This window comes from Molothrus ater, chromosome 2 (assembly GCF_012460135.2).
Source record: "Molothrus ater isolate BHLD 08-10-18 breed brown headed cowbird chromosome 2, BPBGC_Mater_1.1, whole genome shotgun sequence".
Taxonomy (NCBI): Eukaryota; Metazoa; Chordata; class Aves; order Passeriformes; family Icteridae; genus Molothrus; species Molothrus ater.
The window spans coordinates 86,249,742-86,277,660 of record NC_050479.2 but is presented as its reverse complement, the minus strand read 5'-3'; the positions used below and the strand labels follow the sequence as shown (position 1 = coordinate 86,277,660).

Below are 27,919 nucleotides of genomic sequence, written 5' to 3'. Positions count from 1 at the left end.
TTACTCATATTCTCAGGTGTGGGTACAAGGTTCACACATCAATATTTGTCTATGAGCACACAGGATTTGACAGGAAAACAGATTATGGAGATCCTGAAATACTGCCCACATCATCTGTCTGGCTACAGCAGCATGCCAGGTGTTAAACCTAGGTGTTAGTTTACCCCTCATGAAATTGTCAGTGATGGAGATCCTACCATCTCTCAAGACAGGCTGAACAAGTCCTAAATCTCTTTATAATTAAAAGCTGGCAGGTTATTTTCCCAGTGTCTTGTCCCTTGTATTACAGTCAAGGACATTACTTCATGCCTTGTTTGTTATAGATAAAGTGAACAGCTTAAACTCTTCCTCTGTTTACTCATATATGGATGTCTCCTCTTAAACCTTCTCTGGCCTCAACTATCCCAGCTTTTCTAGTCTTTCCTTGTAGTTCATGTTTCTTCCTCCTGAGACTATCCTTGTATGGAGTGGACAGTCACCTGCTATTTGGGATTTCTGTGGCAATTCCCATGGGTTTTGGCACACAGTAGCCACAGGCTGTCCAGGTTACACCTGTTTACCCATAGCACAGGCTACTCAATACCTGCAGCATCCAGTTTCTCTCATGTATCAAACATCAGCTGGCCTTGAGCTTCTGAATGCTTAAATAATTCACCCTGGACTCACCCCCAGCAGAAAGGGAAAGGTGTTTTCAGCTTCATCACAAAATGACAGACTTGTTTGGATTGGGAGGAATCTTAAAGATCATTCCACTAGACCAGGCTGCTCAGAGTCCTATCCACTCTGGCCTTGAACACTTCCAGGGATGTGGTATCCAAAACTTCTCTGGGCAATATTAAGAGCTTCATCTCAGAGTACTTGTGACACTAGTATAATTAAGAATTTCATTACCTCCTGCCTTAGTTTTGCCAATCAAGTCACCTCTCCAAGCCCATGTGTTATTGGGAAAGGGACACCTCATTGCATCAGAGTCTGGGGAACGAGAGAGAGACAAACACAACCTGCTATCCACAACCCCCTCTGCCAGCCTCCGGTCCTCCCAGGAACATCAGCCTGGCCAAAAAAGAGCAAAAAAATATGCCTTTCTCTCTGGCATCCCCTGAATCCCCACTGACCCTGCTGTCCAAGCAGTATCATTATGGCAGTAACACATTTCAGTATCAAGAGACTGAAAACACATAACTTGTCCCCTGCTTTCAGCTCTAGCTTCTGCTGGCATTCACCCGTCCCTCTGTCTCTATCCTTTCCCTTTTTTCTTTCCAGAGACCTTTTCCCTCCTCTCCCAGCCCCCAACAGAGTGATCTGACTCAGCTGCTCCTTTGAAGCCTGCAAAGGGCCAAAGAATTCTACAAAGGCGATAACCTTGGACTGAAATTTTATCTTGTCAAGTAGAGAGGACAGATGTTCTCTAGCATATCTCCACTCAAGTAAATGGAGATATAAATGGAGACCCTATAGCACCTTCCAGTACCTAAAGGGGTTACTATTGATCTGGAGGGGGACTTTTGACAAGGGCAGGGAGTAACAGGACAAGAGGGAATGGCTTCAGACTGAAAGGAGGTAGGTTGAGATTAGATCTTAGGAAAAAATATCGGTGAGCTCTGGTTCCAAGCAGAAACCATCCTGTCAATTCCCAGACCATATTTGATCCAAGGCTTCTGCTCCCTCTGGGCATACAGGGCTCACCTAGCAAATGGGAGCCTTTGAGCAGCTCTGCCCCACAGCTTCAAGGACTGCTGGGTCTCTGCTGAGGAGTGAAGCACAAGGCATGCTTGAGGCACTAGACAAAAGCTGATGCCTGCATGGAGATGCAAAGGAAAGAATTGGGAGAGGGAACATCAAGGACAACTCACCAAATTTGAGGCTGCTTCAATCTTAGAGCAGTGACTCCTAAGAAGAGCCCATCTCCCTCTACAGCTCTGCAAGATTCATGTTTTGCAATGCATTTACACTGTGCTGTTGCTGGTACCAGCAAACAGTCCAGTAGCAACTCCTAGGACAAGTCCAGGAGAAATCTCTCTTAGATGTGCCAGGTCTCACATGAGAATGAAGAAAACAAAGACACACACACAAGGACAAGTCAGAAGGGTGCTTCTCAATTAAAATGTACTCATCTCCAGGCACTCCATTGTCCTCTTTAAATGTGTCCTTCTAAACAGGCGTCACTCCTTCCCTTTTATCTCTGCATATTTTCCCTGGTCTCTGCCCTCAGGTTCATCTCCATCTTCTCAAGTAATTGTGTTCCATTTAACACAAGCTCCCTCCTTACCACTCAGCCACCTTCCAGCTTCTCCATGACCCTCTGTCCATGTCCCATGGTTTCATCCTTCATGGTTTCATCCATGGTAACCAATTGCCAGTCTGCTGCCACAGCTGGGGCAAGGCAATTAGAAGCCATAAAAACTTTATAACTCCCAAGGTCTGGCTGAATCTGCAGCGCCTCAGACCACATCAAACACTGATACATTGCAATTCACAAGCATCTGATCCCAAGAAAGATGATATCCCAGTAACTGGGCCCAACAACCACCTAAGGGGCAAACAATACCGAAACAAATGACCGATGTAGAAGCCAAAAAAAACAGTTCAGTCCTTGGCAGGACTTAGCAAGAGGCTTCACAGTCCTTGCATCTAGATTTGAAGCACAGTTCTCTTAAAATTCAGAGATCGTCTGCAACTCCTGCCCATCTTTACCAGGCAAAGTTAAATGGATAGAAAAGGGAAACAGCAAACTTGCATCCATTCACTGGAAAAGCCATGGGAGCAAAGAGCAAGCAGGTAAACACACATCAGTAGGATGGCAAAGTTTAGGACTCCTTAACAAGTGAGGCATGAAAGCAGTAACATATGTTTTTCTGCTCCACAAACCCCAGGGATTTCAGGTTTTTCCATGGCTAACAGAGACTTCTCTCACATATAAGAGCCCCCATAATCACAGGCAGTCAGACAGGGCTGCTGCTTTCCCACTGCTTGGCAGAGAGTGAGGAAAAGCATGGGAAATAGCCTGGGGGGATGAGAGGGGAAAGAGAAGGAAAGAAAAATCAGGAAACATGTTCAGCCACACAGCCTGAATGCTGAAAGCACTGAAAAGAGGAACCTGCTTGAGAGGCCAGTGCTTAAGCAAGGATTAAAATCTTGTGTCTTTTTGGGTACTGGGGCTGGAGCTTTCATCTTCCAAGGGGCAAAGGCACGGCAGCCAAATCTAGCATTGCCCTGTAGCTTTTTCCCTTGGGGCCTCTGGAGCATTTCTTTCCTTTCCCCTGCACCGAGGTGTCTCCACACCATACCTAACAACGCGGGGGGCTGTAAGGCACTGTCGGCGAGGCGGCGGCAGCGGCGGCCGCGGTACGGCGGGGGGGGGGACGGTCAGCTCAGGCTGTCCAAGGGGGAACAACTTGCTCCAAGCCGAGCACCAGCAGCGGGAGCGCAGAGCGCCCGCAGCGCCGGGAAGCTCACGGAGCCGGGAGCACCGCGGCGGTTCCCAACCGGCCCGGGCAGCGCGAGCGGCGGGGTCGGCGAGCGGGGAGCGCCGCGGGGCTGGCGCGGGGCTGGCGCGGGGCTGGCGCGGGGCTGGCCCGGGGCGTCTGTCGCGGGCAGCGGTTGTCCCAGCGGCTGTCCCAATGGTTCTCTCAGCAGCTATCCCAGCGGCTGTCCCAGCGGTTATCCCAATGGTTCTCTCAGCAGCTATCCCAGCGGCTGTCCCAGCGGTTATCCCAATGGTTCTCTCAGCAGCTATCCCAGCGGCTGTCCCAGCGGTTATCCCAATGGTTCTCTCAGCAGCTATCCCAGCGGTTGTCCCAGCGGTTATCCCAATGGTTCTCTCAGCAGCTACCCCAGCGGCTGTCCCAGCGGTTATCCCAATGGTTCTCTCAGCAGCTATCCCAGCGGCTGTCCCAGCGGTTATCCCAGCGGCTGTCCCAGCGGTTGGCGCAGGGAGGGCGCTGAGGCGCTCCAGCCCCGGGCAGCAGAGTCCGTATCCACAGATGCCTCGAGCCGAGACGACCAAGAGGGGACCTCACCCCTAAGAGCCTGCGGGGAGGGTGACAAGAGGATGGAGCCAGGCTCCTCTCGAGAAACTGGTGCACAGGTGTCGGAACCCAGGAAATTCCTCTGGCTGCCCTGGAGGACTCGAGACCCTGCCCAGGGGGCTCAGAGACCTTGGCACAGAGCCCAAGACACCTGTGCCTTTGACTTAGCCCTTGGAAAAAACAATTACCATCCTTATATGAAGAATTACAAGCCACAAAAGTTTAAGTAGAATGATACTGAATTTATCACAGGGTAAAAAATAGATTTTTTTGGGTTTTTAGAATGGGGTTTCAGGACACAAGATGGAGGAATCTGGGCATGTCCAGCCTTTCTCCTTCTTCTTGGCCTCCATCTTCTGCTGTGATGTTGGCACTTTTAGATTGGTTTAGAGTAGAAGCTCACTGTCTAACATGGGTGATAGGTATTGGAAAGTTATTGTAAATATTGTACACGTAGTTTTTAGTATAAAAAGACAACGCCACCCCTGAGGCAGGCAGTGTGCCTCAACCCGACCTGCTAGACAGACCTTGGCGGGTCAGAGAAAGAATTTTATAGATAAGATATAATAAACAACCTTGAGAACGGGAATAGAAGAGTTCTGAGTCCTTCTTCGACTGCCAGGCTGGGAAAAGAGACTTTCTAATGCATCTCGGGGTGACTCTGACCAGCTAAAGTCACGAGACACAGGAAGCTCCACCTGAGCAGAGGGAAGAACTTCTTTACTGTGCAGGAACAGGTTGCCCAGAGAGGTTGAGGAGTCTCCCAATGGAGACACTCAAGAACCACCCGGTGCAATGTGCTCTAGGGTGACACTGCTTGAGCCATGAGGTTGGACCAGATGACCCACTGAGGTCCCTTCCATCCTGACCCGTTTTGATTCCATGATTCTGTGGTTGCAGGCTCTTTCCAGATCTTACAAATACATTTCACTGCAAGAAGAGAGTTGGGCGAAAAAATTACATGGGCAACAGGAGTCACAGGAGGGACACAGAGATGGTCATTTCTCAGCCCCTGAGCATGGCCAGCTTCCCCTAAGAAAGTAGTGATGCGCACTCTGCCCATTCCACTGTTTCCAAGGGCATTGGAGAGAAAGTGAACCCTATGCCAGGACTGGGAGATTCCTTGAACCTGAGCTGAGCCTCTCCAGTACCTGCAGCTCCTTGGCCTGGAGATTCCTGCCACTCTTTAGGGCATCACTTCCTGGCCTTTCCTCTGGGATTCTTTCACAGCATCACACCAACAGGAGCAAAGGAGTAAAACCACCTGGCAAGCTGCTGGTTGATCACTGTCACCATGAGCTGCACACAGCTAGCCACTAGCTAGAAAGGCCAACAAAGAGCATCCCTTAAACCTGCATTTCTACCCTACAGTCTGTCCAAGGCTCTGGATCACAGTCTAGGATCCCTTTTATTTGACTATCATCTGCCTTCAGTTCTTTTTCAGGAAATTAATTAATTTTCATTTCCTGAAATGCAGGAAATGAAACAAAAGATCAAATAAAATAAAGATAGTTGTAACCTCCCTATGATAAAGAATATGATCTCTATCCTCTCCCTTGCAGATGATAATTATAATTAATCAGTACAACCTTCTGCAGTTTCTTGATAAGCCCTGGCCTGGGATCCCAGGGAGGGTACAGCCTGGGACAAACATGTGCAAGGCATGTCTCGTGCATTGCTTATCTCTTGGCTCCTGAGGGGGAAGAACACAGCCATTAGCAGAAAGAAACAGGGCTTAACATGGGAAACAACCGACAGATGTGGATGTAGCAGGGGTTAACAAGGAATTACAGCTCCTGTGACTGCAGGGACAATGCTTTTCCATTCCATTTGTTGTAGTACACCTCTAACAGGCTGTGGCTGTGGCTTCCTAAGACATGGAGAGGTTTCCACCCAAGTTCATGCCCTACCTTTTGCAACATTACACATTTTGAACAGACAGAAATAAACCGCCCCATTTCAAATAAATACTGCCAAAATCCTGTATCTATTACACAGGGTCTTACCCCATCACAGAGGACATCCAGCAGGAGCTGGGTATGGGTGGAATGTGGAATGGGTGGTGTGCCCTGCTCAGCCAGAAGTGCCTCAGCTGTGGGTACATGCCTTAAGACGCGATCTTCTCAGGCAACCAGTCAATCTTCTGGGGTCAATTTGAGAAGCCCTTGAAGAGCCCCCATGGCTAAGAATGAGTGATGGCTAAGAATGGGTTTGGAAATGCTGCTGCAGCCCCAGATTTCTAAACATACTCCTACATCGTGAAGTAAGCCTCACTCCAAGGTGAGATCTAGTCACCTTGAAACAAAACCCAACATCAGCCATGAGAATTTAGCATACAAAAGGCATCTTAGTCCCTGGTTTTATTCCAGAGTGATCACCATAGAAAATAAAACTCTAAAGTTGAAACACATTTTTACACAAGGCACATTTTTTCTCTCCCAAATCCCTTCCCCAGGACTGTTTAGAGTCTATTTCTTCAAGATACCTCTCTCAAGAGTCTCACACGATCAGAGGACAGCAGCCCATCTCCTGTGAAAACAAACTGAGAGAGTTGGGGCAGTTATTGACTTTAAACTGAAAGAGGGTAGGTTTACATTAGATATTAGGAAGAAATTCTTCACTGTGAGGGTGGTGAGGCACTGGTGCATGTTTCTTTGAGAAGCTGTGGCTGCTCCATCCCTGAAAGCGTCCAGTGCCAGTCTGGATGGGGCCCTGAGCAACCTGATGTAGAGGAAGGTGTCCCTGCCCATGGCAGGGGGTTTGGAATGAGATCTCCTTAAGTTTCCTTTCAACCCAAACCATTTTATTATTCTATGTTTGAAGCCTGTTTGTCCTCAATGTGCAGACCCCAGAGCTGGGTCATTATTCGCATCCACTTGCAGAATCCTTGTTAATCATACTTATCATCATTAGAAATCACAGCTGCTTTTCTTCATTTTCAAAGCACTTTGCAGGCTACATTAACAAATGTGTGCCCAGGAAATTATTGGCCAAGTTTCAGACCATTTACAATGGGTTTTACACAAATGCTTTCAGCTTCACATGGAAACAGGCAAGGGGAAATCATCATGTTTGTAAAAGGGTCTCAAAGAGCTACAATAGATTTTCCCTCTCGCCTGCTAGGAGCAAAATGAATGTTTTGAATAAAGCTGAATAGTTGCTTAAAAAAAAAAAAGAAAAGAAAAGAAAAGAAAAGTAAAGAAAGAAAGAAAAAGAAGAGGTGGAGAAAGGTTTTTTACAAATGCCATGTCTTTGGCTGGACTCAGGCATAATCTGATCCAAGTGTTCTTGGGTACATGGGCACTTTTCCAGCATTGCAGAAATGAGCATGACGGACAGGTATCTTTAGCTCTGTTGGTGCCAGACCCCTCAGCAGAGCCTTTCCTCTGTTTTTGACCCTAATCAGCCTTCATATAACCTCATTATCTTGGGTTATACAGCACTTCTTACCTCAGCCTTGGGCTCCCACCCCAAAAGGACAAAGCCCTTTGGGGAAGCCAGCACCCTGCCCCTTGGCAACCCAGGTAAGCAGAGGCAGAAACTGGCCCCAAAAGGGATCAGGAACAGCCACCTTCCATCTGTGATCACACAGAGACCTTCCATCCCCCAGCCAGACGCTGGTCTCAGATGGCAGCAGCACGATGTCCACATCTGGGTGTCACTTTGCTCACCCAAAGAGGGAATCAGGAGCATCGCTGAGGTTATACCTTGCCAGGTCAAGCCTGAAAACAGAGACTCAACATGACCAGTTTGGGGTGAGATGCTGCTCCCCACACTCCAGCATGGTCAACAGCAGAAGGGAAGAGTTTTGTTGTCACTGTGCCTGTGGTCAGGCAGTGTCACCAGCAGCAATGTGTGCAGTGGTTCTCAGCTAGCCCCGTGCAGCACGTGGGCACAGCCCCTGGGTGGCCCACAGCTTTCCAAGAAGTCGCTCTCCCACCATTTAAAAGCCCCTGTGGGGAGGCAAAAAGTGCTTCCACGCCTCAAAGCCTGCCTGGGTGGGAGGAGGAGGAGGAATAAATCCCTCAGAAAAAAAATTAAAAAGAGCTCAGAAAGGAGGGAAATATTTCTTTGAAGATATAAATCCTACTTTGTGCATTTCAGCATGCCCTGGCTTGGGTCCCTCTCTGCTCCCGGGAATGCCTAAGTGGCTCTTTGTGCCCTGCTGTAAAGGGGAGACAAGGAGACTGGGACATAGTGTGGGGGACCCCCTCCAGCCCCACAGCCCCACTGAGGGCTGTGCATCACCCCAAGCTTCATCTCCAGAGGAAGACTTCATCCCTGAGCCAAGAGGGGAGAAGAAAAGAGGTTTCCAGATTGCCTGCCTCTGCTCAGCAGCTCTGCAGAGCACTATTCAGCCTGGACAAAGGACAGGGGCCCTGGACAGACACTGTGCTGAAGACCCCAGTGCTGGCCCTCCCCCAGAGTGTGAGTGTTGAAGTTCCAGCCTTGGAGCAATACACCCTGCAAGGAGAGGAGGAAAGGATGCTTTCCATGCCACCAGACAGAAGTTTATCCATTTAGTCATTGACAGTATCCAAGTGCATGAGGGCTAGCCAGCTTTTGCCCCATAAGAATGTGGTGCTGCTCTTCTCAGAGAAAAATCCTTTTCAGCTAATTAAACACTACTACAATTCTGCATAAGCCAACTCAGAAAATTCTGAACTCATTTCAGAGCAACAAGATATTCTGACACACAAATCCCCTGACCTAACCTCTGACTATGGATGCAGCAGAACCATCACCCAGAGCCTCAGTTTCCCAGTTCAAGGTTGTGCCAACAGTGCCACAAGATCAGCAGGTGACGATTGTATGGCTCATTTAATTTTCATCCATCTGCTTGTGTGAGACATGGAGTTTGCTTAGCAAAACAAGAAGATGAGCACAGACAACCCATGGGCAGAACCTTGATGGAACTCCTCGGGGCCAAGGACATGCAGAATAGTCAGATCTGCTGGATCAGCACTCAGCAGCACTCACATTCCAGCATCCTGGAGGAAAAAAGGGATTTCTTTAGCTGAGAGCTTGGGGCGGGTGTTTTCATTCTTCCCTTGGTCTTCCTGGAGGACTGGTTAGAATCATAGAATCATTAGGTTGAAAAGCCCTCTAACATCAAGTCCAGCCATTAACCCAACACTGCCAAGTCTACCAACTAAATCATGTCCTCAAATGCCACATATACACATTTTTTTCCAGGTGACTCCACCACTTTGCTGGCCAATCTGTTCCAATGCTTGAGCATCCTTTCAGTGAAGAAATTTTTCCTTAAATCTAATCTGAACCTCCCATGGTGCAACTTGAGGCCATTTTCTCTCATCTTGCTACCTTAGAGAAGAGATGGACACCCACCTGGCCACAGCCTCCTTTCAAGTGGTTGTAGAGAGTATTAAGGTTCCCCACCAGTCTCCTTTTCTCAAGGCTGAACATTCCCAGCTCCCTCAGCTGCTCCTAATCAGACTTGTGCTCCATCTCCTCTGTGTTTGAGTGGTCACCCTGATTGCCCAGAACAGCCAGCAAAAAGAAATGGGCACAACTCAGCTCATGCAAGGGCAGATGTCCAAATAGGCCAGATGAATGGTCTCACACACATCCAGAGTGTCAGGGCATGAGCCCAGCCCAAAACGAGTGGCATTCATCGCTTAAACCCAGCAAGCCCTGCCAGCTCACCTTTAAGGAACTTCTGCATCCTGGTGTGGAGAGCACGAGGCCGCAACTGCCAGGGGGGTGTCATCCCGTTGCCATACAAAGGGACAGCCACAGAAATTCTGTGTGTGGGGTGACATGAACTAGTCACAGGGATCAGAGGTGGGCCCATGGGTAGACCACATGTAAGGCACCAACAGGCTGATTGAGGGGAGTAGTACTTAACCCTACAGTGCCTCATTCTCACAGAAGGGCCAAAAACTCACTCTCCTGTCTCCCCACACAGCAAAGGAATATAGAACAGGCCTAGCCTGTTGGTAACAGGCTGCCAGCTGGCAGCAGGGAGGGAAGGAAGAGGTCACAGCAGCAAAGCACTAAGATGAAGGCTGGAAAATCTGAGGGATGGAGAAGATAAAAGGGTTGGCGTCATTCACCTGTATTTCTTGCAAGGATTGGGTTGTGCTCAACGAAAAACTTCTTAAAAGCTTTGCAGGGAAAGAGAGCACTTAGGACAGAGGCACCATGACCCCACAGAACCTTTCTGACGGCTTTGAGGTATGGATCAATTAAAGCAATCACAGAGCAAAGGTTAATCAGTAGCAAGTACATCTTAAGAAGTAAGCAGTCTTTTAAAAAGCAACTGCTTTTGCCAATTCCCCCTCCCCGTTTTCTAAAGTGTCTTTTAGTTCTCCAGCTCTGGAGACCTTCCAAAGTAAGGTCAGTGATTAAGAGCAGCTGCCGAAAGGACCAGACTGAGTCGGTGGCGGCAGCCAGGGCAGGGAGGACTGGACCTGTGATTGTCACAGAGGCTCAGTGCTGTACAAGTGTCTCAGGGGCTGAAAACCTTCCAGGGCCTTCCAGCCTAACTGGAGCAGATGGAAGCTGGAGAAACAAGGAATTGCTGACAGTTGCATTGGAGAACAGAGGAAAAGAAGCAGAAGCGTAAGGCAGGGACTGACTCTAAAGCACTTCTGCACAAGCAGTGAGACTCCAGCCTGAGACTCCAGCAGGCCTACAGCAATGCTTTGAGCTGCTCCTGGACCATGCCCTGCTCGCAGATATGTGCTTCTTTCTTCTTGCACCCAAAACTGGAGCTGACATCAAAGCAGCCCCCCCAGGCAGCAGCACAGCCTCATTCATACATGTGCTCATTCATACATGTGCTCATTCCCCAGCCCTGCCCTCTTTCCCTGCCTGCTGCTATTCTCGTGCTCCCTGCTGCTATTATAGCACACCACCACCACAGCTGACCTCTCACCCTGCTACCTTTCCTTGCAAGTGTCGATGAAAGAAAAGAGCTGGCACACTGTGGTGGCCCCAAGAGCTTCCCTTGGCACCAGACCAGCAAGGATGAGTCCCAGGACAGGGTTTCTCATCTCTCCCTTGCTACAGCATCATGTGCACTCACATAGGCTACAACTGCTCAGCCACCAGAAAGGACCTGGGCCATGAGCATGGAGAGTCCATCCTGACCCTGACAGCAGGTTTGCATCGTGCTTAACACAACATCTTCCCTGGAGATACCAGAAGACTGGCAAAGCAAACAATGACAGGAGAAAAGTATCAATATGAGACCAGGACAGAGGCATGTTCATAAAATCAATGTATCACAGAATGGCTTGGGTTGAAAGGGACCTTCAAGATCAGCTGGTTCCAACCCTCTGCCACGGGCAGGGACATCTCACTGTTCAAGCCTCTGAAATGTCACTGTTTCTACTTTCCTCCTCTTTTTCTAGAGAGAGCAAGAAATACAGCAAATGCCAGTGTCCTGCTGTTAGGGAGAATAACAGGGAACATGACCTCTGTTTACTGGGATTTTATAAAATGCCAAGACCTCAACCACCAAAAAGCAGCCAGCTGTGAGTCCTGCCTGAATGCTGCTGTGGGAGAGCAGTGCCCAGCTCATGAAGAACAGGATGAGGACAAGATGCTGAAGAGAGGAGCACCTGCAGGCTGGCTGCTGAGCTCCCTCCCACCACGTGTCTGAGGCTGGAGCAGAGGGTGCAGTGTGGAGCCAAGCCTGTGCCCCCTCAGGGCTCATCCTGCCATGAAGGCACAGCCCAGGATGCATCACAGGCCATGTCTCCAAGCTGCTCTACCCACACCAGCTTCTTTCTTTCCTTTCAGTCAGATCTGTAACACAAAGGATATTCTCCCACCTTTTATGCTATTTGCTCACCTAAAAGGTGGCCCAAGACCCTTGCTTGCTGCACACCACAGAGGTCTCTGGGGCGGTTCTACAGGCCAGCACACTGCAGGTCACTCCAGGATGAGGCACAGACCTCTTCCTACGAGATATCCTGAGACATGGAGTCAGGTCTGGACCAAAGCCAGGCTGTTGCTGCACACGTGCATGGTGTTGCAGGGAATGACCACTGCAGAGCTCCCTGCAGCCTGTCCCCCATGGAAAGCCACCGAGCTGGGGCTTTGCCAGTGGGAAGGATCTGCTCCACTCTGGAGCACGTGGCTCTCAGCTGCTAAGAGTAGTGTCTCTGCACACAACCAGAAAGGTTTGCCTGAAGAAGACCCTCTGGGTTTGCAAAGAAAGGAAGGTCATACTCTCAAAGGGCCACAAACTTCTGGGAAAAAAACAAACAAAAACCCCAACTTTCTCTTTTATTTTAGCTGATACTTTATCACACTAAGCAGAACTGTTTGGTAGCAACTTGCACAGAGGTACATTGTGAGCTGCAGGCATTCTCACAAAAAAAGCTGACACAATTAAACTTAAAGAACTGTGTTTCCATCACCAGAAATGATACATAAAGACACTGTTTGCTCACCTCCTTGGTCCAATGTCATGGCGTAAGGAAGTCCCAGGACTGGTCATGAGAACAAGCTTTGTGTTTGTATTCTCTGCAAGGATTTCAAATTGCCCTGAAAATCTTGCACAACTTTTTGACATTTCAGTAGTAAAGTTATAAAGGAAGTGACAGTTTTGTCTCCCTTCACATTGAGAACAATTTTTAATTAAAATCCAGCTGGTCTCACGGTATATTATGCCTGTTCTTCCTGTTAAATGCAGCTTAAAATCTTTAAGGAAAAATCTGTAGGAAATTATTTCTGTTCTCTCTTGTCCTTCCACCTGGTATCATCTCTCAAAACTTATCAGGGGATATACTACATTGTGAGGTCAGGATTCCCAGAGAAAGTGTGGAAGTGAAGAGAAGGTGATGTACACCATAGGCTGGACCTCCAGCTAATCCAAGTTTGCACTTTGCAACTTAAAGTTGTCCCAGTGCCAGTGCCCAGTCCCACACCTGCTCAGCGCCTGATCCTGAATTAAAATTCACTCTTTCTTAGGAGTGAAAATTCCTCTGTTTCATTGCTAATTGTGGTTATGCCTACAAATAATGTGGAAGCGTTCAGACAACAACAGCAGCCTAAAGCCAGGGTCAAATCCTGTTTCAGCTGCAAACCGAGCTGCTCTCCAGACAGTTGCCCATCAGAGCTCCCGGGGTGGCTGCAGCATCAGGGCAGATGGCAGACTGTAGTGTTGCTTCCAGCCTTTCTAACCAAGTCGTGATTATTTACAGCTGTTCCCAGATGTTCCCCTTTCACGGGTTATTTGTTCCTGAGTCAACCTCCCCGTTCACACGCTAGGCAAGCTCAGGGGAAGAAAGAGAGAGGCTCCTTTCTCCCTTTTACTATGGAAACAGCCCTTTATCCCAAGGATTGCAAATGCCCAGCCGCCGTTTCCCTCCCGCACTGCCCCAGCTACAGCGACCCCAGGAGCCGCCCGCCGCTCACGCCTCATCCCGGCTCCCGTCCATCCGCTCAACAGGTCACAGCCAGCTCATCCCGCTTCACTCATCCCGGGTGAAGCGGGACGGCTGGGCACCTTCCCCTCCTCCCCAGCGAACTACCAGAAAGCCCCCTGCTCACAAATCGCCCCCTTGCCTCCCCTTTCGCTATCCTTTCTCCCTGTCCTCCGGCTCTCCGGGCTTCGTTTCTCTCCCCAGCCCGGGCGGGAGCCGGGTCAATCGCTCGCTGTCGCATCCCAGCCAACACACTCAAACATCCACAGACAACAAAGGAAAAGTGACAAAAGCCTCGCCAGCTCGGTGCTAACTTTCAAGGCAAGCAGGGGAGAGGAGGCAGGGGTGAAGTTCGGCGGGCAGGAGCACCCTCGGGAGCCAGGAGGGAGGGAGGAGGTGACTCACCGCGCCGTGAGCGCACGGACGGGCTATGCTGCTCTCCGCTGCGCTGGGGCTGCCGTGTCCCCTGCCTGTGACACTCCGGGACGCGAATGGTGGCACCGCTGTGTGACACCCGCTATTAGAGAGGCTGCTGCAGCCGTCCCTCCCACGGGAGGAGGGGCCATGAGAGGCTTAATAAATTCAGTCCCCAAGGCTAGAGAAATTAAAATCTCGCCATGGGACGCAGACAGCTGCTCATGGCATGGCTCTGGAAGACACCCGGGACTTGGGGACAAACCTGGGATTGATTCATTTATCCCTTGCCCACCCAGAATAGGAGAGGTTGGTGTTCACATCCCACCTTGGCAGAATTGAGTGTCAAAAGAATGGGGTTTGAGGAAATATCCCAGAGGAGATCTGGGAAAGATGTGTCATCATTGGCCCTCAGAATTAAAACTCTTGAACTTCCTCCATGAAAATATTTTCCACAACTGTAAGCCCCAGGGAGGAATCCACTGCACCAGATTTCTGAGCAACCCTGGATGAAAAACTGCTTATTTTACTTGGGGGTTTGCATGGTTTGGGGCTTTAATACCTAAATCCTATTAGAGTTATAACTTCCTTTGAAGGGGGAGGAGAGGGGACAGGTCTGTACAACAAAAGCAGGTTGGATTTTGTAACCTCCAATGCACCCTAGGCTTTCAGAGAGGCAAAATCCCATAATAAAGTTTCTCAGGATAGGAAGCTGCACAACCTCATGCAGCCCCTCCTGCTCCATAAAAGCTCTTCACTGCAATAGAAGCTAGACAAACATCCCCTCCAGCCCTGTAGAGCTCTCTGAAACACCACTGGTGTAGTTTTTCCATCCCTGTAGATTCTCACTTTGGGATTTTTCTCATTAGAGGTAAAGACAGATCAGGGGGTCCCTCAAAAGCAAAATCAGCAAACTGGCCTTGGAAACAGAGAGGGCAGGAATGGGCCAAAAGGATGGTCCAGCACTTTTTGTGCAGGGCACTTTGCAAAGAGAAACTTTTCAATAGAGGATGAGCTGTAGAGGTGACAGCCTGGTTCACTCCGAAACTTAACGATGAGCAGAAGGCATAGAAGAGCTCCACTTTAAAACAGCCTTGCTAATCCTTCCTTAGCACTTGGTCCTAAAATAACATCACTCTTCCTGTGGAATTGGGAGAATTGGAATTAGATAAATGCAAGACGTGAAGGTAGAAGCAGCTGGTTCTATTGCTGGTGGTTCTCCAGCTAACACTTGGCTGTCTGGAGCAAAAATGCACGGGGCTGTGTGGGAGCCTCGGGAAAAATTAGTTACTTTATGGTCTAATTCCTGGAAATCTGATAAATAGGGCAGGAGAGGGTGAGGTTTAGAAGACTGGTGGCACTAATGAGATTTAGGAAGCAGCAGCTTTTCCAGGTACCCTGCAGTTTTAATCTCCTGAGTTTATCCACTGGATTTTTCTCCTTACGTATTTGGGCCGTGTTGAGTCCAGCTGCGTCACGGGGCCACAATGGAGTCCTGAAGGTCCAAGACAAGGGGAAGCATGGCATGGGGGTGGCCTGGAAGGCTTAAGGAGTAGTTGAAAGCACAGAGAGCCAGAGCATTTTGCTCTGCCTTTGAAGACAGTAGTAGGGTCAGCAACTCCCCAAAAATAAATTCTGAAGGGCTTTCACCATCGCCCCCATTCAGGCTGCCATTCTTCCACCTGCTGCATCCTCATGGTGTGGATGAACCCCAAGGGTTACATGGAGATCAAGAGACAGGGTTGAGCAACGTCATCAGCCCAAAAAAATCTCCTTCAGTGGAGGTAAGAGCCTGAAAAATGAAAAAGGTTATTAAAAGCACTACCATAGTCTTACCTCCTAACAAGCAAAAAAAACCCCAAACATCTCTATTCTCTGCCCTAAAATATTCCTGTGGTTTTGCTTTCTTCTGGGTATAGATGCCAAGCATTCAGCATCATTCTGTGCTCCCTAAACACCTGGCAAAAGACTGATCAGCTGGGCTGATGCTGCTCTGGCTTCAGCATATTCAGCTCAGAATTCATCAGCTTATCTCAAGCACAAAATCCTCACCCAGTGTTCCAGACAATGTCCTAGACCTGCCAGAAACTGGGAATAAAGGGTCTGCTGGGGCCCTGCCACTAGCAAGTCCAGCCTTGGAGGTTATGAGTCCATAAAGGAAATATCTGCAAAGGACTGGTGCTATACAAACCCTCTCCAAGGGGAGAGCAGGGCAGCTCAGCCTTGAACGCAGTGAGTTTTTCCTCTGTTTGTGTCAGGAGAAGATAAACCCAGGGTAAAAATGGCACAAACAGGGAGTGGTGATGGTGTCACTGCCCAGCTGCCAGCCACATCATGGAGGATTTTGCTGGGAAATGAACAAATGTTCCCATCCTCCTACCCTAAGTCCTCTCCAACATGGCAGCATGAGGGGCCAGTGTGTGTCCCCATCATATCCCCCATCCCACACAGCACACTGGCCCAAGGAACAGCTTAACTTTCAGAGCAGAGACTCATCCAGGTAACAATGTCCCCACGAGATTTGTGATAGAAATGGCACAGTTTATAGCAGTTCCAGGAAAGATAAGGGAGGTGAGGGGAGAAGGAAGTGACCTGAACTGATCCAGGCTTCAGACCCACAGTCAGGGGAGAGCAGCATATGCTTTTTTCAATAAGTAGTATCCCACCAAAAAGCAGAAATGTCAGTCCCCAGAGGCACACAGGATGGGCTGAGAGGGCAGAAAGGGACCCTGGTCAGCTCCAAGCCCCATCACAAGAGAGCAGAGGCTCCTCCAGCCCATCAATGTCCAAGAATAAAGATGGTCACAGTCAGCTTCACATCAAGCCCCAGGGATGAGGCAGCAGGGGAAGGGGTAGGTTGGGAGGTCCTCTTGCAATCTCCCAGCCTGAACCACAGCTCCAACACAAAAGAAACAAGACAGCATCAGCTCCTCCCAAAGTGTTGGTGTGGGGAGACTCAGGGTAAAATAGAGGCACTGTGAAAATGGGGAGCAGCAGGTTTTGAGGGATGCTGGCAAGCCTCCATGGAAGCATGGGCCTGGCCCTGCTCCTGCATCCTGGGACATCTCCTTCACTAACACTTCTCAGGCTGCTTGGGTTGATCGGAGTTTTCCAAATGCACTTGTTCCCAAGAAATGCTGCTGTCCCTTCCCAAGGACAGCAGTGGCTGTGGATAATGGTGCAAAGTCCAACCAGTTGAGCCCAAGATGTGGCAGTTCCTTCTGGAGTGTGCAACCCACCTGATACAAAACATACACCAAGAGCCAAAATATAAACTCAAAAAATCACCTCATGCATGCCAAAATGCCAGGCAAGTCCTCCCAAGTCCTGGGGCTCAACAAGGGGCTCTGAGCACTGTTTCTGGGAAAGCCACATCGCTCAGGTGGGCAGGAAGGGACACCAGGCAGATACTCCAAGAACCTGGCTGTGGGGAACCAGCCCCCCAGCAGAAATACAGGCTGTGTTGAGTGGATGGAGGGAGCTTTTACATCGTCCTCAAAGCAGCTGGTGGGGACAATCTCTGCCCCTCACAGCTGTGGCTGCAGCAGCTCTGCTGCCCGCTCTCCCACAGCAGGGCTGGCTGCTGCTGGAGCTGGTGCAGCCTTGGCTAAAGGGAGAAAGGGACAGCCCTCACTCTTCTTCCACGGTTTGTGGCTGTTCTTTAAGAAACAGCATCAGTTTGTCCAGAAATCAGGGGATTGCAGCACACCCAGGAGGATACAGCTTGAGGTACCCCGAGAGGCCAAGGGACTTCAGAAGGGAAAATCGCGCAAGGATCAGTGAGGAAGAGAAGGGTGTGATAAAACATCCCTTGGCCAAATTTTGCTGTGTCCAAGAAATGTGATGTGGCAAATGGTGAGGGAGGATCGTGACAGACCTCAGGAGTGAAGCACTTCAGAGTTTTGTTTCTCGAGCACACAGGCAGCACACACAGTTCTGTGCTGCCTCCTCCTCCTCCTCTTTGGGCAGTGAACGTGGAGGTCTGTGTTGCCCCTGCCCCTCGAGAGGGATGGGGACATCCTGCTGCTCCTCAGTGGGAATGTTGCAGCAAGATCCCCCACCATCCCTGGGTAACAAAACACCCTTCATGGAACTGAGCAGTCAAAGAGTTTTGTGGGCACTCAGAGTTGCTGTCCCAATTTGGACTAGCAAAGGTGGTTCCCACCACTCAGGCTCTTAAAACTGTGACACTTGTCACCACCAGGATAAGTCCAGAGAACTACTGGGTGCTTCTTACCCTTCACATGGTGAATGGCACGGGCAAGGAGACACAGGCTCGCCAGTGGGACCCACCATCAATGAGACCTCCCTTGCCCAGCACAGCAGTGCCAGTGGTGACATTGCCTAAAGCTCCTGCAGCCACTCGGGAGCACCCGACCCACTGTCCCTGTGCAAGGGGACACCTGACCTGGCTGGTGCCTGCTCTGGGGACACTGCCATCTTTCTGTGCCCCAGCAATACCACTGATCTCGTGCTGGTCCTTCCTGAGTTGGGACCTACCTGGTGGATTCTTCATGGTGCAAAAGAGATGGGATGATTTACAGTGTCCCTGGGATGGGCTGTTCCCAGAGCCTGGGGGGCTTCAGAGTGACTACAAAACACAAAGGCCTTGAGTGAGAAGTGGGGTTAGTGGCTGATGTGGTTAGAAAATGTGACAAATAGAAAAAAGCAGTGGATGCTTCTCACCTAGGGACTCACTGGTTATGCAGCCACAGGGCTGGGGAATGAAAAGGAGGGGGACTGAGGGAACAGTTTGTCCCCCCGTGCCAGTTGAAGCTCACTCCCCTGTCTACCTTTGAGCATTTCAACTCTCCACTGGTGAGACAAGAGAGGACTCTTACTTGCCCACTGTCCTCCAGGGCATGATCCAGGCACACCTGAGCCTTGGATACCATTACAGCTGCACACATGGACGGCAGGACCAGGACCTTGACCACCCCAAGAGCTGTAGCTGTTAGCCCCAAATTTATGCAGGTTAGTGGTTTTAGGGTGCAAGGTGTGGGATGAGGGGTGAGCTGGGGCTCACTTCACCCCAGCTGCATCGACAGGGGAAGGAGCCTCTGCCCAGCAGCTCTCTCAACCCTGCCAGCCTTTGTGGCACGATGCCCCTTCTCCTATACCAGGCTTAACCAGTCTGTCAGGGCAGGCCTGGCCAGCAGAAAGTCCCACCAGACCTGGGGGAAGCACAAGGGTGTGAGAGAGCATTAGGGACCCGTGCTGGGGTGGGAGCAGAAGGCTCACACATAACCTATGGCCTGGGGGAACACATTTGCCTTACAAGGCTGGCTGCAACTTAAAAATGTGAGAGGAACAAAGCTGGAGGTGGGGTGATCACAAGGGAACAGACACAGCAGGACACCAGATTCCACGTCAGGATGATCTCCTTATCCATGCCTGTCTGCCCCGGCTGCCTTCAGCGTGCATCCTCCAAAAGAAACACAAAAGGTTCGTTTTTACGTTGCTCACAAGAAAGGAGCACGAAAGGAAAGGACTTTTCAGTGCAGCTGCCGGGAGAGGGCATCACAGCCCCAGGAATGAGAAGGCTCAGGCAAGCCTAGCCAGCTCCCTGCTTACCCTGTTCAAGCTACAGATCCTCCTCAAAGATGAACTGGAGAACCAAAACTTGGAAGTCTTCTGGGTGCTGCTAGAAAATGAGGGGACCCAGTCAAAGCTGCTCTGCTCGAGGAGCTGCAGTTTTCCTGCAGCATGTGATAAAGAACACCTCTGCTGGACCTGCCAGCATATTCCTTCTCCCACCACTTATTCCCCTATTTTACTCCTAAATAAATTAATATCACGCAGTTACACAGAGAGTAACTACTCCCACTACGATTTAGCTGCCAGTTCGCTGTGTCTGGCTCAGACCCCTCAGAAGCTGTGTTTTCCCCAAAGCATTCTGGTGTCTTTCCTCCCCTGCTCCCCCATAGAGCAGCTGATCTAACACATGGTGTCATCACCTTGTGTCCATCTCCAAAATTATTTATCTGACTCCCCAGCTATTAAGCTATGAAATAAGCCTTCAATAATTATTTGCTTTTAAATTTGATTATGAATTTACCTTCAAGAAAAACTCCCTTGGGCTCTGAAGAGTCTTAAGACAAGTTATACTTCACTGAAACCAAAATCAACCATTTCTTAAAGCCTTGCCATCATTCATTGTCCAACATCTGCCATCCCCCATCCACTGCTGGGCAGCTCAAGCAAGTTCATTTCAAGAGAAGAAGCCTCCAAGAAAGAAAGTTTTCCCCAGAAATCATGGATAATAGTAGCTGGTTAGAATACACTATGCCCCCTCCATGGATTAGGGGGTAGAACCAGAACACCAATCCAGTAGTATTTTTAGGGACTCTTTGTGGGGACATACACATGAGCAAAGTTTGCCTGGTGCCCTGCTTTGAGAAGCATTGGAGGAAGAGTGGTTGTTCATCCTGGAGAAGAGAAGACTCTGTGGAGACCTTAGAGCACCTTCTGGTACCTGAAGGGGCTATAAGAGACTTGGAGAGGGACTTTGGTCAAGGGCATGAAATGACAGGGCAATGGGAAATGGCTTCAAAATAAAAGAGAGAAGTTTTAGATTGGATATTAGGAAGAAATTTTTCACTGTGAGGGTGGTGAGACACTGGCACAGATTGTCCAGCAAAGCTGTGGATGTCCATTCCTGGAAGTGTTCTAGGCCAGGTTGGATGGGGCTTTGAGTAACCCGGGTCTAGTGGAAGGTATCCCTGCCCATGGCAGACGGGGGTGGAACTAAGGGATCTTTTAGGTCATTCCAACCCAAGCCATTCTATGATTCTATGAAGGAGAGGTGGTGTTGGCCCAGTCAGATTTCTTTTCTCTAATGGGACAAGGACATCCAACATGGGATGCTACCACATCATGGCAAAGACAATCACCCCAAATCCCTGCCAGCAGAGCTGAAGCATTCCTCTTGCTCAAAAGATGAGCCCCCCATCTTTATAAAACACAACTTGATGGGTGTCTCCTCTGGCTTTCCTGAAAAAGACCTGGAAAAGCAATGGATGGAAAACAGTATTCAGCTCCAGCATCTCTTCTAGGCAGAGGGGATTTTATGGGGTCACATTGATTTCCTTATTCTAGTTGGTAAAGTCCCCCATTCAAGGTGCTCCCTTGTCTCTCAGTGACTTCTCTAAAACCTGGCTCAACACCCAGCTGACTCACAGGAGCTTCTCAGAGCTTCTCACTGCTCCTCACCCCCACATTCCACAGGTGCTGACCTCAGAAACCTCTCAGCACCAGGCTGGGCTTCTCAGACTTCAGAGTAAAACAACCAGGTCAGATGATACCCAGGCAGTATGATGAACTTCTGTTCTTCTCATCAGCCTTATCGCACCAAGCCTAAAAGAAAAAGTGAAGCTGGCAAGGTGGGTGCACATACCCATCTCAAACCCACCCGACTTCCTCCTCCATACCAGGAGTCTCAGACACCAAACTTCATCTGCAGAGAAAATAAACTTCCTTCTCCTCTTCTTTGAGCTGTGGTCTAGATCCTACTTCCAGTCTGCTTTCCAGAATATTAACTGTGTCCAAACAAGTTAAAATAAGTGGTGAAAGTCACACTTGCTGCAACAGCTTTTAGTGTAGTCACTTTGCTCAATCAAGTAAGATCTGATTAATCTAAAATAGGTCAGAGAAACACAACCCCTCCTTCAAGCACTCCCATTCATTTCTACTATCACTGCAAGGATCATTGAAAGAGCAAGTCAAGCAGAACCAAATAATTAATCAAGGTTTTATATAAGGTTTCAATTTTTATTTTTAAAATGGCTGAGCTGACCTGGCACATTAAACAAACCCAGAAGTACAGTACAGGAGTTATGCCAAGGCAGCATGGGGAGAAGTACATTACCCAGCAGATTTCAAAACTGCAACAGCTTCTGTATTTCCAGCTGGGACACGACACAAAGACATCTACCCACAGCAGAGAGCTGCAGTCAGAAGTCAGTAGGTGCAGAGCAAAAAGCCTTCTTTACAAACACGAGGCCAAAGTTGGGTGGCTGCTGACATGATCCCAAAGCAGAGCTGATCTCAAAAAGATGAGACACTGATGCTGCAAGGCAGGAGGGAACAAGCTACTTGTCATCCACAGAAGCCAGTGTTAAATTTGTTTCTGCTGTTTCACACATTCAGGAAATCTCTTCAGTTCCCTGGCACATCAAGGCCATCTCCTCCGTTCTAGCTCCACTTTTCCTTTTCAGCTGAATTTTGTCATTTTTTGTGAACCTCCTGGATTAGCTCCAGCTCTTAAGCACAAGCTGTGACTCAGAGCCATATTGCTGCTCCACTCTCCACTTCCAGCACCTTTTCCCTTCTCAGGCTCCTTTTTGCTCTCCTCCTTCAGAGACACTGCACCCCTCAGCAGGCTGCTGTGGCACTCCCTGAATTTCCTCAGCAACTGTGTAATTGGAGTTTTAACCTTTGCTTCATCCCACCCTTTGGACCAACTCTGTCTCTTTCCCACCACTCACTGTAGGCTCCATTCTGGCAGCAAGTTTCTGTCCAGCTCCCATCTGCACTGCAGTTTGTTGCTGTTGGCCATTCCCTGTCAAACCTGGCAGCTGCTTCTCTAAGGTCCCACCTTTGCCACAGTGAGTTGTCTTTAGCAACAAACTATGGGATCCTACAGCATTCATTATACATATGCTCCATCCACTTGGGCTTATGACCCCAAAATACATTTACAGGCTCTCTATTACAGCTGAAATAAGAAGCCGTTAAAAAGTCTTATGCTCTTAATTAGGAGTGGCCTTCAAACAAGTATTATTCTTAGAAACTGGTCAGAAGTAATTTTGCTGTCAGCAAAGAAGGGTGGGTTTATTCTAAGAAAGCAAGCACCTACTACAGACTATTGCAATCCTTTCTTGCACAGTACTCTGCTGCAAACGTGCCCTACTTACACTGACCTGCAGTGTTTTGAGACAGATGGATCAGGACACTAACAGACATCTCAGCTAAGCACAGACTTTTATACTGCTCACAATCCTGACCAGGCAACATTCTCAGCACTTTTCAAAACCAACCCCCCTGAAAAGGGGCATCAAGTTGGCAACAAAACACTGCAGCAACTCCAGCTGCTTTGCAAAACAGTGGTGTCGATGTGGTGTCTACCCACCAAACCTCTTCTCAAGCCTTTGCCAGATTGTTTAAGTCAAGTAAGTGTCTCCATGGAAACCTCCTTTCTCAAGGAGCCTCCTTTGCCAGAGAAATCCCTGCACCCCTTTTGTTTAAAAGAGGAAGGCAGTTTGGTAGGAGCATAATGCCTGCCTAGAGAAGTGTCTGTAGCAAAAAATCAATCAGATTTATGCTCCTTAAAAACACATCCATTCAATGAAGACATTTCAGGGATGGCTAAAGGTGTGCTGCTGCTGCTGCAGCTAGTTCTGCTGTGCCCTCCACCCCTGTCCTGACTCTTCCCCCTCAGCCTCACAGAATATCCTGAGTTAGATCCACAAGGATCACTGAGTCCAACTCCTGGTCCTGAGCAGGACAACTCCAAGAATCCCACCATGTGCCTGAGAGTGTCGTCCAGATAACCTGCCTTCTTCCCACATGGTCTCCATGACCCTCTCACACACAAACTCTTGGACACAAGTCAAATTGTTTGTTAAAAAAACCTTTAAAAAACCCTAATAGCTAAACTAATACAAAGAATCAATGCCCATTCTTGAAACATAGGAAAAGTCTTATTGAAGATATCAATTGATACTCAAATAAGACAACTCTCTGTGTTTAAGAAAAGAAGATGAGTTTTATCCTTTCCCTCCACCAAGACTGTAGGAATGGAATTACTTCTGGTATAAGATTGCTTGAGATCCCCCAAAAAGGAAATCAGCTTTCTGGAAGGACAGTCAAAACAACTGAATATTTCATGTTCTAATATGGAAGAGAGAACTTTAATATTAGCAGGCAAATTAATAATTAAGAGCTGTGATTAAAAATGGTTTCAACTCTAGAATAAGAGAAAGTTAGGGGGGAAAAAGGCACCAAGAAGCTGTCAAGTTCTAATCACTTTCAAGTAACAGCAGGGACAAGACATTCTCCAAAAATAAGCCCTGGAGATTAAATTTTAAGTGAGAAAGTCACTATTTAAGAGCCCTCTCTAGACAGGAGTGTGCTGCAGACAGGAAGGGCTCTTCAAGAGCTAGCAGAGGTGCTGATGCTGGGTGACTCACACATGAAAGGAGAGGGCAGGAAAGGATGCATTTCAGAACAACTAGAACAAAATAAACCCATTCTCTTAAGATTAGGCTAATTACCATTTTTTAAAAAAGACTTTGAAAGATTTTCTGAGAGCCTAAAACCCACGATGTGTCTGGTAACTAGAAACTAGGTCCAGGCACACTGTAGCAATCGCCTCTTTTTCCCACTCACCCAACATGAGTGGGGACAAAACAGCCTGGGACACGGTGACACACAAGCATGGGCACAGTCTTGCAGCTTTTTCCAGCAGAAAGAAAGACCTTTGGCAACACCCCTCTCCAGCAGCCAGCAGAAACCAGGCATGACTGAGTCCATGTGGAAGTCAACTAGACAGAAGCACATTGTAAGATGAGGGATAAACAGTCACTGCTGATCCCTTTTCATTATGCAATAGAGGATCCAGAAGAGTAACTTAAAACACATAAAAATAACCTTTTCTATCTTTTTGGGGGAAGTTTAACAGAAATCTTGCTGCAGGAAAATAAACTCCTGTGCATGCTCACAGACAGGGCACATCTGCATTAAGGTTTTCATCTCAATGAGATGCAGAGAAGGGAGTGGGGAAGGGAATCAAAGAGAAGTCAAAGACATTAAACACATTGTGGATCAAATTGCTGCCTGAAAAATAGTCAATTGCCAAATCTGCCAGTCAAATGAGATTTTAGATCAAGAGAGATCTAGCCACTAATTCTATTCCTCCCACATATGCCATCCTGAGTCTTCCAGAGGGAATACAAAGTCCTTTTCAAAGGGAATTATTCAAGCATAGTGGCCTTCCATTCCACAATCTCCATCTAAGCTCCAAGCAGATGAGCTCATCAATAGCTCATATCCCTTTCCAGGTTGGCAGCTCTGCTGTTTTGCCCAAGGAATTCATCCTTGGATACAAGCTTGGTGAGAGGAAACTTAACACTGGAGATGAAATATACACACACAAAGGGAGAGAGGCTGCAAACTGGGAGAACAGACTTCACCCCTCAGCCTTCTGTCAAACAGTGACTGCCCTGGAGCACAAAGGATAGAAGAAGGCCCCTCAGAAGCAAAAGAACTCACACAGTACCTACACCCAGTAAAGCTAGTGTAATAGCTGTCATGGACTGTGGGGCTAAACCAGAAAAATATATTTAATTAAAGCCCAGGTCCAGGGAGGAAAGGGCTGAGCCAGCAGCAGGTCTCAGCATGAAGGAATGAATTTCTGTCCAACAGAACGATGAGAGGTTACTCCAGAATAGGTTTAAACTCACCCCATATGTGACCAAAGCAGTACAGAGAAAGCAGCTCCCACAGTTACAATAAACTTCTGTATGGTTTTCACTATGTGTAAAGTAGCCCTTGGGAGCCACTTGCTATCCCAGGACTGTAGAAGAAGAGGTAAAAAACAAGGTTAAATTACTTCATCCAACACATCCAAATACCTGGTGACCATATAAGCAATGACAGACTTGTCTGGTGACAGTGAATTCTCCAGTTCTCCTCTATCCCAAAGTTAAGAAATGCAGCAGTCACTTTATTAAAAAATCAGTATACAGTTTAACATCAGCCCAGTGTTTACAACCAGTCCCTCTTCTAGTAGTTCCAGATTTCCTGTTGTTTGTTACAGACTATGGGCAACCCAAGGAATCAGTAGCATAAAGAAACCATCATTTCAAAAAATTTGTGTCCCCACATCTCCACAGAGAAAGCAGCATCCATCATCAGTTTGTTTTCCATTGGACTTGCTCTAAGAAAGAAGAGTTTTCAATATATTTTGTGGGCAAATCTTGTCTTTACAATAGTAACCACTCTGTTTGTTAATCACACAGGGCAGCATCTCTAAAAAGCCTCACAGCACTGATAAAACAACCCTAAAAGAGCTCTCTGTCATTTTCTTCCTGTGATTTATTTCCTAGAACAACAAAAATTATTTGAGATTTGTTTAACTAGTAGAGTTGCCACGGGGGGGGGGAGTAGGTAGGGGGCAGTTCACACCATTTGGCAAAGAGATCATCCATGAACTGAGTTCTTCAATGGCTGCAGGAAGCACACAGAGGCTTTGTCCATGCTTCCTCCAAGTATCCAGCAGTGCTGCAGGAGGGATGCACCTTCACCCCCTTGTTCTCCTCTCAGCTGACAGCTGTTCACAGTGCTGCTGCCTGCTTCCTTCCCTCCTTGAGTCATCCAAAGCACAGAGCAGCCTCCATGGTGTAACAGCAGCTTGGCAGAAGCAGGCAAAGTGCAGCCAGCAAAAGATTTAATTTAATAAGATAAACATGGTGTAAGGCTCCACATTATTTTTAAAAATAAACACCATAAGAAATATGAAAACGAACTGGCTTCACTACGTGTAGGTCAGGTTCAGATGCTCTCAGAAAGATCTTCTCACCCATACGAAATGTTCTTCCCCTCTTGTCCCCATCGCGGGGATGGAGGGACAGTTCACCATGTAAGATCAGCCATGTCCTGTTGTGTGCCCTTCCACATACAGTAAATGATGCCTCTGCCACCCTCCAGGGCAAGTCAAGGTTTTAACAACACGCCTGTGAAGAAGGAGCAGAAGGGGAGAAGGGCAAGTAATTCAGTCTCTGAAATGAACATCTGAAAGTCTTGACATGATGACTGTGTTGACTTCACCACTCTAATGGTTGTTCTTGGCTGCCTCTTTAGCTGCAACAATCAGAGGAGTGAGACTGGATAGAGGCTTTGCAATTTTCAAGAACTGGTGCTAGGACAAAACAAAAGGAAAATGGTTAGATTTTTCAGAATATGCCCCAGAAGTGGCTATTCCAAGCATTTTCACCTAAACCCATATGAAATCTAAGAACCTACTCTAGTCTCTGAATACATCAATCCAGAAGCTCTGGATTCTACGACAAAATTTTGGGGATTGCCTGAAGTGATGAAGAGATTTGCACCCAACACATGCTAAATTATCCAATGTTTGCATATGTTCAAGATCGAGCAAAACTCAGCAAATTCCCCTGGGGAACTATAAAGTTGCAAAATCTATAGTGAAATCCAGTGTGAAAGAAGGTGTACCAAAATCAGCCCATGGGTTTCAGACACAAGGGACAGGGCTCCATGCAGGAATCACCTCTCATTTCCCTGTTCCCTGTTGCCACAGGTCTGGAGAAAGCATTGCCTTGGCCTTCTACCAGATATCACAAATTTGCAAAGCAGCTGAAATTTGGGAGAGCAGCACAGAGCTTGCAACACAGCACCATTCAGTCTCCTATATAGGTGCTCTTCTTTAAATAAAACAATATTGATTATCAAAACAGCTCTCAAGTGAGAGTGAAGGGCAAGTCCACAAGCTGTTCTGAAAACAAAAAGCAACAATAATCCACAAGACTTTTGAGCATCAGAAGGAATCAATCATCCAAGGCAACATGCTTCAGAGATGGAAAAAAATAAAAAGTAAAAATTCCGTGGCCACAAGGCAGTTAATAACAGGCTGAAGTGTTACAGTCAGAATGTTCTCCTGCTCTGAGGAACAGAACATAACTTCTTTCTGATATTTTAGGACTGAAAAGTCCAAAAGAAAAAATGATCTTTCAGCTACTACCATATTGTCAGACGTTTATGCTTCATTATAGTTACAGAAGGCAGCAACACATCCAAGCCACTACACAAATTAGTAGAGAGAAAGGAAAACAAAATGGAAACTGTCTGATACTTAAGGTCTGAGTGTTCCCAATGACAGATCTATTTTATAAAGACTTACATATTTTACCCTTATGGCAAATTTGACAGAAAGAATGCACAGAACACTCCCATCCATGTTGATAAAAATCCTGGCAGCTTGGTCCTCAACTTTCACTGTGAGTTCAGACTGACACCAGGTTTTCAGTGAAATATCTGATTATGGGGTGGTGAGGCACT

At 48.0% G+C, this 27,919-nt stretch overlaps 2 protein-coding genes across 2 annotated transcripts in view; both read right to left on the bottom strand.

Moving 5' to 3' along the window:
- GDPD4 (glycerophosphodiester phosphodiesterase domain containing 4) overlaps positions 1-13,906 on the bottom strand; it is a 39,186-nt gene extending 25,280 nt beyond the window's left edge. The window contains exon 1 of the mRNA XM_036383419.1: positions 13,835-13,906. The gene's annotated coding sequence lies outside the window, so the exon portion shown is untranslated. The remainder of the gene's footprint in view (positions 1-13,834) is intronic.
- A 7,673-nt stretch (positions 13,907-21,579) lies between these two features.
- The window catches only part of PAK1 (p21 (RAC1) activated kinase 1), a 76,689-nt gene continuing 70,349 nt past the window's right edge, over positions 21,580-27,919 (bottom strand). The window contains exon 16 of the mRNA XM_036385128.2: positions 21,580-26,762. Coding sequence (XP_036241021.1) covers positions 26,676-26,762 — 87 coding nt within the window. The 3' untranslated portion in view covers positions 21,580-26,675. The remainder of the gene's footprint in view (positions 26,763-27,919) is intronic.